This window comes from Zophobas morio, unplaced genomic scaffold (assembly GCF_036711695.1).
Source record: "Zophobas morio isolate AGI-343-1 ecotype UQ-CSIRO unplaced genomic scaffold, CSIRO_AGI_Zmor_V1 ptg000023l, whole genome shotgun sequence".
Lineage (NCBI taxonomy): Eukaryota > Metazoa > Arthropoda > Insecta > Coleoptera > Tenebrionidae > Zophobas > Zophobas morio.
Window position 1 is genome coordinate 7,595,212 of NW_026972128.1, and position 18,978 is coordinate 7,614,189.

General features: G+C 31.7%; 1 protein-coding gene across 1 annotated transcript in view; it reads left to right on the forward strand.

The window, feature by feature from the left end:
- Positions 1–3,910: 3,910 nt before the first annotated feature.
- LOC135134220 (serine proteinase stubble) overlaps positions 3,911–18,978 on the forward strand; it is a 42,943-nt gene continuing 27,875 nt past the window's right edge. Inside the window, exons 1-2 of the mRNA XM_064062848.1 lie at positions 3,911–4,147; positions 11,375–11,449. Coding sequence (XP_063918918.1) covers positions 4,063–4,147; positions 11,375–11,449 — 160 coding nt within the window. The 5' untranslated portion in view covers positions 3,911–4,062. The remainder of the gene's footprint in view (positions 4,148–11,374; positions 11,450–18,978) is intronic.

Here is an 18,978-nt window from a genome sequence, read left to right on the forward strand (position 1 = left end):
TGATTGTTATGGTGAGTAGAAGGAGTGCATGTCGTCACTGCTGTAATACACAGTGTGGAAACTTCTCATGAAATGCAGTAATTAATTGCAAAACTAATAATATTAAAACATTTTTAAACAGCAGGCCAGTCAGTTATTTTTTCCACTGTGCTCATTTATTGTTATTATCTGTTCACAGTATGAGAAAGGCTTTTATGTCTTTTTAAAAGTAACGTATGAGAAAATGTCTTTCTCATTTCTTATTATGTGTAACCGACAACGACAACTTGCGTGTCCGAAGCCACTTTGACGATATTTTTATTCATGCTACCGATTTCTGGACTATGTAAAGTACAAATATCTGAAGAACTATTGAAAATAAATGACGTTTGCCAGAAACGTATTTCAAAATAATGTTCAAGCATAAATCCAAAATTTATAGGGAAGTGGAAGGGCCTGGGGCTTGATAAAACAGCACCTACTCCTTGACTTAGGGCGTGTTAATCCCTTTGAAATCGCGGAATAACTTAGCGGATATAATACATACCTGCAACCAACATTACACCATGGCAACATGGAAGATTTAGCTCCCTTTGAGCAGTTGAGAAACATTTGCTCTTTAATTTAGTAAACAGAACATAACTAAAATATATTCCAAGCAAATTTTGAATCAAACTATTAACCATTCGCACAAGAAACTTGAACAGTTTAACCAAATTTATAAATTACAGGTTAACAAACAATAAAGTACGCTGATGTGCCCTGGAGTTGTATTCATACATGAGATTTTGGTGAGTAAACATGAATGCCTATGTTTTACAGTACAATGCAAGTTTTCAGTTTTAATTTTAATATTATTTAAAAAAAACTATGAAAAATGATACTAAAAATATATGGTAAAGTTCATAAAGCACCGAGATGTTGAAATACTTCTCTACTGCGGGTTGACAAAATCGCACTAAAAGTTTTTAATACAGAGGGTTCTTTGACTTTATCTTTACGCATAAAAGTTTTATGAAATTGCCGCTTTAATTTATTACCAGTTTGTACACTGTACTCGTATCATGTCGAATTAAACCAACTTACATATTATGGAAGGAACTTCAAAAAGATATTCAAACACGAAGTCAGTTTGTCTTATTTGAGTTATTTAATGGTGAGTCATGTTGAAAATGTTAATTACCTTCGGTACACTTTGGCTTGAAAATTTGAAATTGAAGTTGACTTTGAGATATCATCGGTAGTAACTTTTTAACCAACTGGTAATTTTTCGTAGAAAAAAAATAAAAAAGAACTTTCTAAAGCACGTCGACTCCACATGCTTGAGTTAATCAGGTTTCCAGTTTCTGTCTGTCAGCACACATCTGTCGTTCGTTGAAGATTTTATGACACAAATAATTTCAGAAATACTGAACTCATTATTTTGAAATTTTAAAGGTGCTTATGCTTTTGGTTTAATACTTCATAATTTAATAGTTTACCTATATTTTTTTCACTTGGTTGTAAGTCATTTCAGAGATTAATAACAGATTTCTTTAAAACTTCTCATATCCTTCATAGAACAGCTGACGACGTCGTCAGTTCTAAAATCATTAAATATACTTTCATACTGCACTTGTGATTTATGAGTCTACCTTGATTTTTTAGCCTAGGCGTCCGGATTTAATATCCGATTTGTTTGAAATTTGAGCCTAAAATATAAATAAAATCAAGACGTTCAATCTGAAATTTAGTAGACATCGCCCGTGTGTGATTATATGTTGTCATATGTCAAAAATGTGCTTTTCCTTCTTGTCTAATCAATTGTGTAATAATGTTTCTGTCCTTGGAATTTACCGTTTGTGCTCGTATATCAGTTTAACTACTGCCACCAGAAACTAATAAAACGGAAGGTCTTCATATGTTTGCGAACAGGTCGCTAAAAGCCACATAAAAATACTCAGACGTGGACGTCACTATCTGATAAAATCTGCTCCTCGAAAGTTCTACCTTTAGCTTTCCTTTCGAGAGAATCAAAAACAATAACAAAAATGTTACAGTTGTCTGTTTACTGCTTAAAATTTGCATAAGAATAAGAAGTACTTTAGGCAGACGCCGCTACCTGGTACTTAAAAAGTGAAAATCCCACCTTTAAAAAAGACCTACTTATGCAGCTAATTTCATAAACAAACTTATGAATCCTATAAACATATATTAAGCGTTTCTTCACGGAAGCCTATTTAAATCATTTAACCTAAAATATTTCATCCTTATTAATATTTTCTCTGGCAGGGAAAATTTAAGAGCAAAAACATTAAAAAGTAATGTAGGAGAGCAAGGTGTGAGGACCGGTGTAATTGTTATAGGCCTACCAGCTCACTCTGTAGGTTAAGGTTAGAGTAATGACATACTTTCCCAAAGAAAGGTCTAAGTCAGCGCAAGGAATGCCAAGAGAAAGCAAAGTACGTATCACACCGATCGAATTCGGACCGGAAGTGTCATAAATGACGCAAAGTATCGCGCCATAAATCCGCTTTAATTAAAATAAGTTGCTGGATAAACTACTTCCGAAAGAAAATTAAGTCCTTGGGATTCTCGCCACTCCGGAAAACGGTAGATTAATATCACGGAGCGTGTGGATGGGCACTTTTTATGATAACCTACTATTCTCAATGGTAGTGGGATGAAAACAACAGTAAATTATACCACGCCATGCTCCGTAACTTTCCATATTGAAGTTTTGTATTTTCTTCAATTAATTGCTGCAATAACAATAATAAACCAGCCGTAGTGCTTCGAATGTAGAGCACGCTCTTCTCAAATAGCAAAAATTCGTCAAGTGAAAATATTTGCGCATTTCTCTTCACGATCATATATTTCAATCACACTTTTTCCGAAAAAAATTCGCAGCAACATTGGCCCACATAGCCTCTGGTGCGGCGAAATTCGATCGCTTCCTTTCGAAAGAGCTGGAGCTTCACTATTATGCAATATCGATCCCGGACTCGCAAAAACTTTTGATTTCTTGGTACGCTATTGTTCCACTTGCACGTTTCTATGGCTCACTGGTTGGCTGTATACATGGAAGGTTTAAGAGCGAATTTGCTGCGCTTCGAAAGGCCAGAGACGGACTGGACATTGCACCATGTACAAATTTTCGCTGGCAAAATATTTTTTTAAACCCAGATTTTGTAACAACTCGATCGTGATAACCAAAAACCAAGACGGTGATTATAAAAGATCGTCCATCAAGTTGGCTTTGGAATTTCGTGACTTTGCCGCCTCGTTGTAATGATTGTCACAAATTTCAATCATATTCTAACTCCCTTAAGGGAATCATCACGAAAAACGTAGAAGAACAACCTTTTACTTAAAAATCGCATTCTTATGAGATTAGTCATAGAGGCCAAAGGACGCTACTTAGAAGTGTGCATTTTTTGCCACTTTTGGCCGATCGGTCAATATCCAAAGCTGGAATTCCACCCGGATGTTGAGGTCTTCAAAAAACGTGTTATTTGTATGCGGGACGTGATCTTCCATAGCGGCACGATGTTTTTAAATCGTAATCACTTCCATCGATAAGACTCGAAAGGTAATCATTGCTTTCCATCCCTCTACGTCCTAGTGGAAGCTCACCTTAATGAGTGTAACCTGCTTTCGCCATCAAATAACCAAAATTATAACAACAAAAAATTAATCCCATTGTTTATTAAATTGTGTCTTATTTTGTTACCGAACAAAAGTGATGCGCCGGTAAACACCTTAAATTTTCTTTCTTCTTCAGGCGTCTAGATTTTCCGGTGGCGCCCCACATAATCCCATTTTCACTCGAGTCGCGCTTTCAAGGCCGGCCCTGCCGAGAGAAATGATTGAAAAACGAAAATGTTTGAGATAGCCACTGGTCTAAAAATTAAGATTAAAATTTCTCCGATGTAAGTGTGACTCGACGTTTTTACTCTCAGTTGTGTCCGCAACTCTTCGGGACTAGGATCGAAGATTTATCGATTTCGATCGTCGTGCGTGTAGTAAGTGGTTCTTGGCTTAATAATTCAGGGAAGACAATAAGTGAAAACAAAAAGAACACGCTCTACTTCGCGGACGAAAATGCGGCTTAATTATCGTCTAAGATTGCTGGTGTTGTGTGTGGTGTACCCTGTGTTTACAGAGTGTTCCGAAAATGATATTAAAGGTACTCTGAGTTCGATCGGCGTGTGCAATTCGGGCCATTTTCGCCGAGTAGAAAGTGAAGGTTCTTCCTTCGCGAAATTATGGTTACGTTTATGTTTAACTGTTCTATTGTCTATTGTGGGCTGCTTAAATATTTATATGACAGGTCTAACGCATTAAACAATTTTGGTAAAAGCAAACCCGGATTTCACACTCTGGTGGTTCGAAAAAAATTGCGGCAAAATTTGTTGTAGTTAGAAATAGTTTAAGTGCTTTGTGAAAAGTAAATGTGTTTCTACAATAGTTGCTGCATTCTTGTATAACTTAGTACAGGCTGCGTTTGATAGCGACATTATAACCCACAACACTTTTTCCGGTGTTGTTGAATTTGAGAGAAAATCTAAGCAGACAAAACTACGGTATGCGATTTTTGTTGCAAATGTTTATCCCAAATTCCAAATATTTAACAGTTTAACCAAAATCTTCAAAGTCGTTGTGTCAGATTTGTTTAAAGTGAAACTTTTAAATCTGTTATTTGGTAAAATATTGACCTTTTTTTACAGTTAATTTTATAACTCGTTGAATACTAAAATGCAGAAAAACTTAATCTCCGAGATCATCTTCCCATTTACTTCAAATTTTAAATATACTTTGTTAGAATTTTCTTTTTCTCTTTACATGTATGGAAAAATAAAATACTAACATTGATTTAACAAAAATTTATTTCTTATTATTTATCCCCACCTGAAAGTTGATGACGTCATCTCAAGAAATTATTGCGTCTTTAGAAGAATATACGGTATAGCTTTTGATTTGATCTTTTAGAACTTTGTAGTGAATCTCTCAAACGGTTCGTCTAATTTTGCTGAATTTGGAAATAGAAGGCTATAGTTACAAGAGTTAATGGCATTTTGTCAAAGATTTCTTACACAAGTCTGTGTTCTGATGACGTCGTGAGTGGCATTCAGTTGTCTAAATTTTTTTTAATAGACAAAAATTATTTTGGCTCTTTCTAGCTGAGTACATACGAAAAAATAAAAAGTATTAAAAAAATAGAACAAATTACATGCTAAAATATAATTCGTTTTTCTTACATAGTTGTGTCAAAATATTGTTTTATAGTTTTCAGTTGTTACATTGAAACGGAACATTTTTGATAACTTTTTCGAAAGCTCAATCATGAAATTTTTGACCTTTTTTTTTCGAAAATTACATAAAGAGATTTTTCGTGGTTTTCGACTTGTAGAAGTCATTTTCGGTAACATTTCTTCGAAAATTCCAACCATTTTTCCAAAATCAGCAAAATTGAATCTGGCTATTTGGGGTTATTTAAAAAATTTGATTTTGAAACGGAGAATTTCGAAAGTCTTGGTATGTGACCATCAACAAGCTGTATTTCGAATCACCTCCTCGATGTTTATATGTCGGAATATTTGTGTATTTTTGGAGAATTTAAACTCAGTTTTTAGCCCCCCCCACCCTTACGAAATTTTTGACCTTTTTCGAGCATTTTGAAAAATTACCTGAGAACTTTTTCGTTAATTTCGACTTCCAGAAACTGTTTTGGACCGCATTTCTTCGTAAATTTGTATATAATCTCAGATTTTTTTGTGGAATTTTAGCCAACTTTGTCAAAAGCTCAAACATGAAATTTTTCACCTTTTCTCGAGCACTTTTGAAAATTGCTTTACTCGCAGAAACCATGTTCGGCAACATTTTTTGAAAATTCCAACCATTTTTACAGAATTACCAAAATGAAATATGACCAGTTTTGGAATATTTTAAAAATTTGATTTTGAAGCCTAATATGTCGACAATCTTGGTCTGAGATTATCAACAGGTTTAAAAGGTTTTTTTGTTAATATTGACTACAGAAGCTATTCTGACTACATTTCAACTATACTTCTAAAATTGCCAAAATTAAATTTGACTATTTTTTGGGATATTTTAAAAAGTCACCTCAGAATTTTGCATAGTAAATGCTATGTAAATTTTATAAAATTATATCCTCCAGTACTTGTGGTTTATGAATCCCCCTTGATTGTTTATTTACCCTTGGCAACCAGATTTTCACAGAAAAATCCAAATCGTATAATAAGATTTTATATCAGTATCAGAGAAATGCGTAGCAGTGGACGATTGTCTCAGTTGGTAAAGCGTCGTGCCAATAACACGGAAGTAGCGGGTTCAATTCCGTCGCGACTTCTATCCTTTATGGATCACTTGTTTTTCTCTCCAATTACATAAGAGCATTTATTTTTTTAATTATTTTTCTGAAAATTAGTGTTAGGTTAATTCAAAAACTTCTCATGTATACCTCTAAAATTCTGGCAAGACAGTAAAGTGGTAGTTAAGGTTACACTATGCCCGTCAAGATGCATATGTATATTGAAAATAGTATTAAATAAATGTTCACTAAAGCGTACGATTTCACTGTATTAATTTTATTCTTGACAAATCTTATGTGTATGTGTATCCCCGAGGGATCTATACTAGTATAAGCGGAGTTCCGACAAGGTTATTCGTTACCTTATCGCATCAAATGTTCGCCTTAGGGCTTGTAACGCGAAAATCGAGCACGGTCGAATGTGCCATGGAGTTTTTTGTTTCTTACACTGTTATTGCTTTTGTTTATATTTTTTATTGATCAAATCTCAAGAACGGTACCCCCATTGCTTTATTATTAGCATTACACTGCACGTGTCGGAACTGACATATATGTCCTTGCGGAAATAATGTCGATCTGAACATTTTCAACTGGGAAAACTCACTAGAAATATAGGCATTGGCATTCTCTTTATCAATACGTTCATATTTTTGGATCAAGTATTAATCCATTTGCCATCATAGATGGAAGAATGTATTTTCGTAACATAATGAGTTCGATTCGAATCATAGACAGTGGCGGAATGTGGGTCATTAAAATATGATACATTCATGAATCTAGAAAAATAAGCTCTGCAGGAATCTTTAACATAAATATATACGGTGTTATTTAAAAAAAGTTATAACTCGGAGATAAACACAAAAAAGATTACAGGGTGTCAAAATACATTTCTAGGATGTAGTTAGCTTCTTACACTGTTTTGGTATTATCTATACTATTTGTTTTAATAAAGAGCTTACCACAATTAAAAGTTCCCAAAATTATACTTTTTACTTAATTTTTCAAAGGAGCGGAATTCGTGGGACAATATTTAGGGGCGCGGGAAGTTCTGTCGAAATAACCTCCAACTAATTTTTTGCTGTTTAATACCAAGAATTCTTTTTATAAAGATTTAAAATTTTTATATTCATATACAGGGCGAGTCAATAAGCGCGCGGTTCTCGATATTCATTAAAATTATTAAAAATAGAAGAAAAAGACCAAAGTTATATGGTTCTTCGAGGACTATACTCTAAAATTATTTGTTACTACTGCAACTGTTCGGTTTTTAGGGCGTAACACACAACTTGTTTTTTTTTTAATAAAACACCTCTATATTGTTACAAATTTTGATTGATAGTTCTTAGACTTTACAACTACAATTTACTTTTGAAATTCCGATGCGACATTGCCACGTTATTCCAATTTTCCTGAAATTTTTGGCAGTGGAAGGATTCACAAAAAAAATCTCAATAGGGTTATTTTTAAATTCTATTTTCCAATATTTTGTGAAAGGATAAATAAAGGTACGCACATTGTTCTGGTATTAACTAAATTGAATGTTAATATACAGAGTGTTTATAAAAAAATGAAAAACTTTACCATTTTCAAATATAGATATTTCATTTTTTCAAATGGAACACCTGTATTTTATTATTTGATCTTAGTCCATTTTTTGTGCTCATTTTTCTAATATGTGTCTCTTAAAAAAGTAACAAATCGCAGTAACTATCAATTTTAAAGATAGAAAATACCCAGCAAAAAAACGAGAACAAAAAGTAGAAGAAGATGTAGTAATAAAATTAATTGAATTATCGATATTTGAAAGTAGTAACAATTACAACATTTTTGATAAACACTCTGTATATGAAAAATTAATTCTAAGTATTTGCACCACCATAAAGCGCACATTTTTGATACACACTCTGTATATAAAAAATTAATTCTAAGTATTTGCACCACCATAAAGCGCGTCTTTTTCTTTATCTCTACACAACATGTTGTAACACAGGTTTTGACGCTATTGTGATTTTTACTTCCTGAGCCTAAGCAAAGGAAGTATTGTAATTGAGTTCGTCGGCCGACTCTCTTCTTTTACATTTTCTCGATCTTTCATGACCCCCAGAAGACGAAGAAATAGGTCTCCCATTTCCGTCTCGTCTGTCTGTTTGTCCGTCTGTCCGTCTGTCCGTCTGTCCGTCTGTCCGTCTGTCCATCTGTCCGTCTGTCTGCCGTCCCGAATTTTTATTAGAAAGATAGTCTCCGAAAGTACTGGACCGATTGTTGTGAAATTTTGCATTTGTATTAGGAATATCATGTAGATGGTAAAACGCTAACCAAAATTTGTCTAATCATCCCCACCAATAATGTGATGACGTCACTTCAAAACTGTTTTTTGTAAATGGGTTTTAAATTATATAAAATAACATAGTCCTTGCACATGTAGTTTATGACTCCAAATTGAATTTTTACCCGAAACGTCCAGATTTTTGGGAAAAAAGTTAAAATTTTAAAACAACATTTTGCCATTTATTTTGGAATTACAAAACCGAATGCGTTGAAATCTTGCAAATGGTTTACAGTTATGATAAGATAAACATGATAAAATTTTAATCACAATATATATACTTATCCCCTCCAAAAAATTGATAACGTCAGCTCAAAAGTTTGCCGAATAAATCCTATCTAAAATGTACAAAATATGATGAGTCTGTTGCATATACAGGGTGACTCAAAAAAATTAATGAATGCGTGAATTTATTTTATTGATTTAAGCAGGAATTATAAAACCGAATGCTTTTAAATCTCGGAGATGTTTTAAAATTGTCATAAGCATGGTCAATTTTTGATCAAATGTATTTGCTCATCCGCCCTAAAAAATTGATAACGTCGGCCAAAATTTTATTGAATAAATCCTACCTAAAATGTACAAAATATGTTGGGTCTGTACTTGTCATTTATCACTCCAATAATATTTTATTAATTATATTTTTGCATATACAGGGTGACTCAGAAAAATTAATGAATGCGTGAATTTATTTTATTGATTTAATCAGAAACTACAAAATTGAATGCTTTGAAAACTTGGAGATGTTTTAAAGTTATCGTAAGCATGGTAAATTTTTGATCAAAATGTATTTGCCCATCCCCTTGAAAATTTGATGCGCCGTCCCAAAATTTTGCTGAAAAAATTCTTTCGAAAATGTACAAAATATGATCAGACTATACTTGTAACTTATCAATGCATTCATATTTTTTAGATTTGTTTATACAGGGTGACCAAAAAAAATTTATGAATCAGTCAATTTATTAAAGAAAATGAAACCAGAAGCGAGGGAAGTTCTGTCAAAATGACTTTCGACCAATTTTTTTGTAAACCCTTCCATTGCCAAAAAATTTCAAGAAAATTGGAATAACCTGACAACGTCGCATAGTAATTTCAAATATAGACTGTGGTTATAATGCCTAAGAAAATGTAAAATGTGCAAAAATATATAGAGGGTTTCATTTAGAAAACTGAGTTGTGTGTTACCTCTTGAAAACAGAATACTTTGTATATAGTATAGTCCTCAAAGAAGCGTACAACTTTGGTTTTTGACTTTTTTTCTATTTCTAGCAATAGCAATAGCAATTTCTAGCATAATCAAATATTGAGACTTGGTGACTCACCCTGTATGTGAATAGTAAAATGTATGTTCCACGTTGTTGTCAGAAAGGCATAAGTTTTTAGTGAATACGAAGTGAAATAGATGGGAAATATTAAATCACATGTGGTAGAACAATTTATTCTGAATTTTTAAAATACTTAAAAATTTTAAGATGGTGTAAATGTTTTTTAGATTTGAACTGACATTTTTTATTAGTGTTATACATTCTTTTAGATAATCTTTAAAAACATCTATAATTTCAAAGAAGTGAGTTCGATAGCTTCCAAAATTATCAGTCACAGACAGACAGAAATCGGAAACGTTCATTTTAGTCTTCTAGAGGCTGCAATATACTGAAAAGATAGAAAATGTAGCATTTGTCAAAATTATACAATTAATGCAACCTAAAAAAAAATACATTGAGTAATTGATCTTTAAATTGCACAACCTTTAATTCGTCGATATCATTGCAATTAATTTACAACATGATTGAGTGGATGAAATGACTATTTGTTGGGTGATCTTTGTCAGTCGATTCATTGAAAAAAAAACTCTAAGAGAGGCCTACTTAATTCTATTTAACTGGATCAACTTTATAAAAAAGTTGTAGAGACACTTTTAACCAATGATAATTATAATCACACAAATACTAAAAAAAATCTTGTTCCACTAAATCTTACTGAGATAATTTATTTCTCGCAATTTTAGTCATTTTGCAGCAGAATATATAAAACAAAACGTTATTTAACCATAAAAAAGCTTTACAAGAAATCAGTTCATGCAGCTATGCAGTTGATTTTATTCGTCGAAACTTTTTCTTCGGTGATTTCCATAATTTTCACTTTACTTTCCACGTGTCACTATTTTCGCCCAAATCAACAAAATGTTTCACCACTTTAGAAACCAGTTTTACGAAACCTTGGTACATTGGGAATAAAAATTATACTCTTCAAATCACTGAATATAAGAATTGTGTGAAAGGGATTTTGCGTTCATTATGTTACTGAAGCCTTCGTTAATTCTCGCGCAGCAAATTACATACTACTTATTATTGAAACTATATGCATGCTTCATTCAAAAGGTTTGATAGCTTTTCTATACGAACGCAAAAAATTCTCTGACAATTGGTTTCAGTGATTTTTTTCTTTTTCAGTGGGTTTTCATTTTTGCCACTAACGTTTTGCTCAGTGACCATTACGGAAACGGTATTGTCAATTTTTTGGCAGAATACACATATAGCTAAAAACCATCCAAATCCTATGTAACTGTTACCTCAGTACTTCATGAATAACTTTTACCCTATAGGTAACAACAGTCATTATCTAATGAATAAGTTTTTAGTCTAAATTTGCTCATATTACAGTTTTAAAAATTTAACTTACGTTATTTCGCCCGATCAAGCATGTTCTTCACGGATCAGCCAGTAATGCTTCACTGACAATTTTTTCATTTCCAGACACCGCTCCCACAAAGACCTCCAAGAATTACTTCTACGCACCGCCGAAAACGCGTTTCTTCGACGAGATTGGCCGTAAGTAAACTAACTATTATTTAACCCAAACAATGAATATTATTATGAAGATGTAAATTACGCTTATTACAATGGCGCGCATCTCGTAATATTTTATTGTCACCTTCCGCCGTGACACACATAAAATAATTAGGCATTAAAATGGAGACAACGCGCTGATTCAAAAAAATGTCTTTGTTTCGTTTCCGGAAAAGTGTCGAAGAAGTAATCCAGGCCAACCGAAAACACAATTGGAGTTGTTACGTCTTCAACACGTCGATAACTGCGCTGAGTGGGTGGATGGAGTTTTCAGTTGTCCCTGTGGCGAATGCTAAGCAGATTATGAATTTTACCCTCGTTTATCTTCGTCAAGCCAAGGTCGATCTGAACGTGTGAACACTTCCTTGATGGTAGAAAAAGGAGGATAAAGTCCGCATAAATTATACATAAGTCGATGTCGGTAAAATCGATCGCGATTTTGTAGTAAAAGTTCGATGTTTGGAAAATGTAGTAGGCAACATAAGAAGGAAATGAATTTTTAATATGTTCGACTTCGATTCTGAAACGAGATCGGAAAAATCTGACGTATCGTATTTCCCGGATTAAATCTTTTCGCAATAAGTGATATTTTTATCTTGAAAGCTCAATAGGTTTGAAGCGAATTTCAACGGAAAGAAAGACGCAAAGCCTTGGTAATTTGATTTTATATTTAGAATGAGATTAGTTTGGAGGGTAGTAAGATAAGATCAAAGCAAATTTTATTTTTGTGTGTACATTGATATAAAGTGGAAATATTAGGGCAATGTAAATTAGATATCGTGGGTTGGTACATACTTATGTTGAAAGACAAGCACCCCAATTTTAATCCGTAGTATAATTTTATCTCTAATTATTTTATGCCGACAAAAAGCTTTCCGTGATCATTATTTTTAATGTATTGCTTCTACTACAATAAAGGAAAATTGTGAAATATGTTTAATTACTTTTTATAATACAAACCACATACTAAATTTAAATCATACTGTTACCGTCAGTATTAAATCCGGGGCTCATTGGTTATGAAGATTCATTGTATGAAAAAAAAAGGGAATAGAACGCCTGGGAAATCAGTGCTAGTACAAGTTTAACTAATGAACAAATGAAATTCATGGAACATATTTAAAAAAAAAAGCAAATATTAAACGGTAACTGTTTCGATCTGCGGAATCATTTAAAAACATAATAGAGAATTTATTTTTACTGTACTACAAGGGAATTTCTTTCGTAAATTATTGTCGATGGAAATAAGTAATTTTTTGCACAAATTTTTGTTTATGTAAAATATAACCATAACAAAGTTTGGACCGGTTTCCTTGCTGAACTAATAAATTCAACTAGGCCATCTATTTGTGTTGTATACCAATCACAGTAATATTTATCCAAAGCAGATACGAAAACAGTCTCTATTTCGAATTCTAGAAGCAAAAGACCATATCTAGACATTACGAGCTACTAATACATAATTTTCATTCAGTTCTTTCTAGTATACTTTCCATTCAATAGTTGCTATGTTTCCATTTATGTTATGATTGCATGACACTGTAATTTCCAATTATTTAGTAATTGTTGGAAGAACTGGCGTCTACAAATGGGGAATAAACGTGTCTAAGTCAATTATGTCTTGTAATTAGCAAAATAGTCAGTCTCCAAAAGGCACAGTTTTCTAATGTAGATTGTAATTTCTAATTACGATTTAAACCTAAGTATATGATTCACACTAGCTTGGCAACAAATTTGAAAGTCTTTATGCCAATTTAACTTACATTTCATCGTTGACGACTAGGTATTAACAACAGAAACTATTAAAGCTTTGCTTTAACATCGTTGTACATTTTAAAGTTGCGATGCATATTTTCTCAGTAGGTCATGCTCATGACCCTAGAGTACGATAGAGTAGGTCTACCGTTTCCGTTTGTCTGTCTGGCTGTCGTCTGTATCGATTTTCGATAGACAGATGCCTTGAAATTTTGCAGAAAGTGATCGTAAGCATGGTAAATTTTTAATCAAAATATAACATCTCAAAATTTTGCCAAATAAATGCTTGTTTAAGATGTGTAAAATGTGATGAGTGATTTATTATTGGATTCATATTTTTTAGAATTGTTTATATAGGATGACACAAAAAAATGAATGAATGAATTAAATTATTTTATTAATTAAATCAGAAACGGCTCATTCCATTTTGCTGAAAATTTTTTGTTCGAAAATTCGAAAAATCTGGATTTGTTTTATTGTGGTTAGTTCAGAGGTTATTTCTGTCGAAATAACCTTCGACCAATTTTTTATTTAAATAGTGATTTTTGAGGATACGAATGAAGAAATTTTATAATGATTTATTTATTTATTTATTTATTGATTTATTTATTTATTCATTTATTTGTTTATTTATTTATTTTTTGAACTGTCGTAATTTAAAATGATCGTTTTGCACTCATTTCTTCTACAGAGTAGGTACATCTGATAGATACTGGACCAAGCTTTTATGTTTTACAACAATGTGTATTGTATATGTTTATACAGAGTTTCTTTCAAGTCTGGAAAACTCTCTGCAAAAAATATGCAAATTACGAAAATTATGGAAAAATACATTAATTAGGTTTCCTCTTCTTCTTTGTGGCCTTAATGTAATAATTTAAAACAACTCTGGAAATTTATTAAATTTTCACATTGTTGTTTTAGTTTCCACAGTTTTTTGATCAATAAGTTTTTATATTCGATAATAAAGGAAAATATTGGTTTCGAATAATAACTCAATTAATTCTACCAAACACATAACATTTACTTACTAATTTTTAATTGGTAAGGGTAATACCGTCTACCGTTTATATTTAGTTGTGTGTAGCATTTCACTGTCTACAAGATCACAATTTAGATAAAATGCTTGAATAATGAATATAAGAAAGTCGGTTCTGCTTACTTTCATAAGGTGACGCATATAAATTTAAATGTCTAATTAGCCGTGTCGTTTCTGGAAAAATTCGGGTTCTCAAGGAATCTCGATGTGTGAGTTTTTTATTTTTTAAAGATTTTTCTTTACAATGCGTCTGTGAAGACAAATCTTTGATAAAGTGACGATTGCAGTTTTTAAATTCTTTGTACAAAAAATGTTATTATTAGTTACGATACTTTATTTATTTTACTGTTTTTACTTCCCGAGTGTAAGCTAAGGTAGTACGTGTAGTAGGGACTATTCACGAATGACTACTTTCATGTTAAAATAATATATTCCTACACTTGTGGTTCATAAATCCGCCTTGACTTTTACTCACAATTATTTTACAAAAATGTTTGTGTAATATTTGCCGCACACATAATGACAATCAATTCTTAGTAGCATAGAGTTTCAGCAACTACCTATTGGAGCTTGGCTTGAATGAATTAATTCAAATCCCATTCTCGTCCACCTTTTTTTTTTAATTTATAGAGGTTATCACAAAAAAATGCAAAATCAAATTTTACAATTTGGGGTTTGTTGGATTGTACTTTAGGAACTAGGGAAGATCTGTCGAAATGACTTTCGACCAATTTTATTTAATAAGTGTTTCTATTTCAAGTACATATCCATGAACCCTTAAATGAATGCAAGTTAATATCACAGTGAGAGAGATAACATTAAAACTTTTGTTTTAAGAATATAATTTTGCCTTGGAATTTTATTCAGATATAAATTTCTGTTTTTCGCTTGTGAAGGATTTTTTTTTTGACTATGTGATGACAAAAATTAGCTGACAAGGGACTTCCAGCAGCCTATTTTTGTCAATATTTTTTAAGACCAATTTAGACTTTAACTTTTTAGTTACACAGTGACTACAAGAAAGTATAAAAAAATAGTAATGTATCAACTTTAAATATAGAACAAACTTGGCAAAGAAAGAAAAAACAAAAAATAGAACATGAAAACGGTGTTCCATTAAAAAAAACCGAAATATCGATATCTGAAAATTGCAACAATTAAAAAAATTGGTCGAAAGTTATTTCGACAGAACTTCCCTCGCTTCTGGTTCCACTTTTTTAATAAATTGACTGATTCATTAATTTTTTTTGGTCACCTGTATAGGCAAATCTAAAAAATATGAATGCAATGATAAGTTACAAGTATATTCTGATCTATTTTGCACATATTCGAAAGAATTTTTTCAGAAAAATTTTGGGGTGGCGCATCAAATTCTCAGGGGGATGAGCAAATACAATTTGATCAAAAATTTACGATGCCTATGATAACTTGAAAACATCTCCAAGATTTAAAAGCATTCGCTTTTTTAGTCCCTGCTCAAATCAATAAAATAAATTCACGCATTCATTAATTGTTTTTAGTCACCCTGTATATTATATACACATCCAAAAAATATGAATGGGATGATAAATCACAACTACAGACTCATCATATTTTGCACATTTTAGATAGGATTTATTCGGCACACTTTTGAGCTGACATCATAAATTTTTTGGAGGGGATATGTAAATATATTGTGATTAAAATTTTATAATGCTTAAATATATCCAGCATTTTCAAGTCGAGTTTTTTCTTTACACAATTTTGCGATGACGTCATCAACGTTTTTGCAAGGACACGTATATCAACTTGGATTGGTACAGTCTGATACTAAAAATAACAGTATTGTACTTCCAAAATTTTCTGTGAAAATGGATTGATTTAATGGAAAAAATTCACTCAATCATTAATTTTTTTGAGCCACCTGTTTAAGCAAATCTAAAAAATATGAATGCAATGATAAAATCACAAGTAAAAATTCATCATAATTTGCACATTTTGGGCAGAATTGATTCGGGAAAATTTTGAGATGACGTTATCAATTTTTTGGGGGAATAAACAGATATATTTTGATTAACAATTTTCTATGCTTACAATAACTTTAAAACGTCTGCAAGATTTCAAAGTATTCAGTTTTGCAATTCGTGATCTATAATAAAATAAATTGACTGATTCATTAATTTTTTTGAGTGACCGTGTATAAGCAAATCTAAAAAATTAGGTTTTTCGTTTGATCAATAAAAAATTGGTCGATGGCTATAAGTACAATCCGACAAATTCTGCTCCTTAAAACAATATAAAATTTGATTTTACGATTTTCGTTTGGTGATAGCCGCTATAAAGTAAAAACCAGGGGCATAAATAACACCCCTTGCTCTTCAGCAATAATAATAGGTTATTTATGTTTATATTTCGAAAGAATGTCACGTAGAAATCAGCTTGTCTGACTTTGTCTTCTCAAAACAGGACTAAAATTATTAATAATAATAATATTATAGTTCTTATTTTACCATTATTATATAAAGACGTGCGTATTCTTCACATTTTCGAGAAAACGGGATGACTCGTTCTTAATTTGACCAATAAAAAATTTGTGATGACGTCATCAACATGGATAATAGTATTAGTCACAAGACAAAAGAAAAGTAGTCATACCAATGCAAGAAAAAAAATTGCTCCAAAGTTATGCCAAGAAAACTTCCCTCGCGTCTGAAGTACAGTCCAACAAATACTGCTTCTCTGAAAAATAAAAAAAATTGATTTTGCAGAATTTACTTTTTCGTGAACCTTAATGGAGTAAACCAATACAATAAGTATTAGTCACAGTGTAATAAAAAAAGGTTTTACCTTCTAAAAAAAAAAGATACTTGGGAGCCCCGATAAGATTTAATATTCTTAAAAAAAGAAATTTGGGGCCCCCGAGAAGGTTTAGTTTCGTCTTCTTTAAGAAAGAACAGTTGGGACTCTTGAGAAGGTTTCACATTCCTAAAAAAGATATTTGCCGCCCCCCAGAAGGTTTTACATTTTTAAAAACGACAGTTGGGATCCCCGAGAACGTTTCACATTCTTTAAAATAATACATTTGGCGTCCCCGAGGAGGTTTTACATTTTTAAAAAAGACAGTTGGCACCCCTAAGAAGGTTTCACATTATTAAAAAATTGGTCGAAGGTTATTTTAACAGAATTAATAAATTTCTCTCAAAAAATATCATTTTTTTGCGATTTTTGTTTTCTGATAACCTCTATGAAGTAAAAACACATGGTGTAAAAACGTTCCCGCAGCTTACTTGACTTGATTTTTCTCTCCAAATTTTCTTTTTTTTTGTTCCTTCATTTTTCATGTTTTAAGTTTAAATTTAATTTTTCAATTTTTCAACTTTTCAATTCAATTTCTAGATGTTGCAATTTTTCGATTTAAGTTTCTCGAGTTTTCAATTTTTAATTTTTCCATTTGCAATTTTTCGTTTGAGTTTTTTATTATCTTTATTTTTACAATTTTTCAATGTTCCGATTTTATAATTTTTTGTTTTTTCAATTTCACTTTTTTTTAAATTGTCGTTTTATTTTTCCTTTAATTTTGCGATATCTCTTCGAGTTTTCATTTTTGAATTTTCCAGTTTTCGGATATTCCAACTTTTGGACGTTTTAATTTTAGATTTTGCAGTTTTTCAATTTGAAATTTCACGAGTTTTCAATTTTTAGATTTTTCAGTTTTTCATTTCTTCAGTTTTTCGAGAAAAACGAGAAAGTACAAGTTATTCTACGTCACTTACATTAGGAGTACAGTCCAAAATTATTGAATAATAGATTGACTTTATGTTTTTTATTATAATATCTCTTGTTCTTTGCGGTAAAAAATTGTTGAAAGAAAACTATATATATAAACAAAAAAAAAACAAAGATTAAGCCCCCCGCCCCCCACCCGCCCCAATTTTAATTGTGATCAGATTTTCATTCCTAATCAGAGGAGGAGCGGAGTGTAATTGTAACATATTTCTAGAAAATTCTACCCTTTTAAAAACATATTTGATATGGTAATTTGTTGTACATAAATGAGAATGTCGCAACTAAACTCCGCCCTTGAGCTCACGATGAATAAAGCGTTCATCGCAATTGAAGAGGGATGGGTGGGCGGGGCTTACATTTGGTCAATTTTTTCTTAATATATGAAGTTTTCTTTTGCAAGAAAACTCTATATATTTAACAAAAAGAAAAAGAAAAAGAAATTAATTAATTAATAAACTCTGACCTAATTTTAAATATGTTTGTCTAATAAAGCTTAAATAGACAGTGGAAGTAATAATGGAGTACATATTCATTACGTTTTTCTATTTTTCTAAAATATACGTCGACAAAATAAGGTTAATTGTTAGAAAACATATTGATGACGTCATAAGAACACCATAGAGGCAATTCTGAATCAAACCTGTTACTATTTAAAGGTTGTTAAAAAATAATCAGCCAATCATTTTTAGGAGTTTAACTCGTTACTATGGAAACTTGCAATTTAACACTCTTTAAATTTAACAAGTTTTTACAGAAATGCCTCTTATGTCTATTGAAAATGTTGCGATTTAATTATAGAATTTTTTTTTTCATAATTTACCGTAATTAGCAAGTAATCTCCGTTTATTATTGGTTAATTTGAGTTTTAAAATATGTGACAAAAATAGTGCTGTAATTACAAAAAAATTGTCAACATAATTTTGACAACACGCCAAATTGATAAGTTTCATAC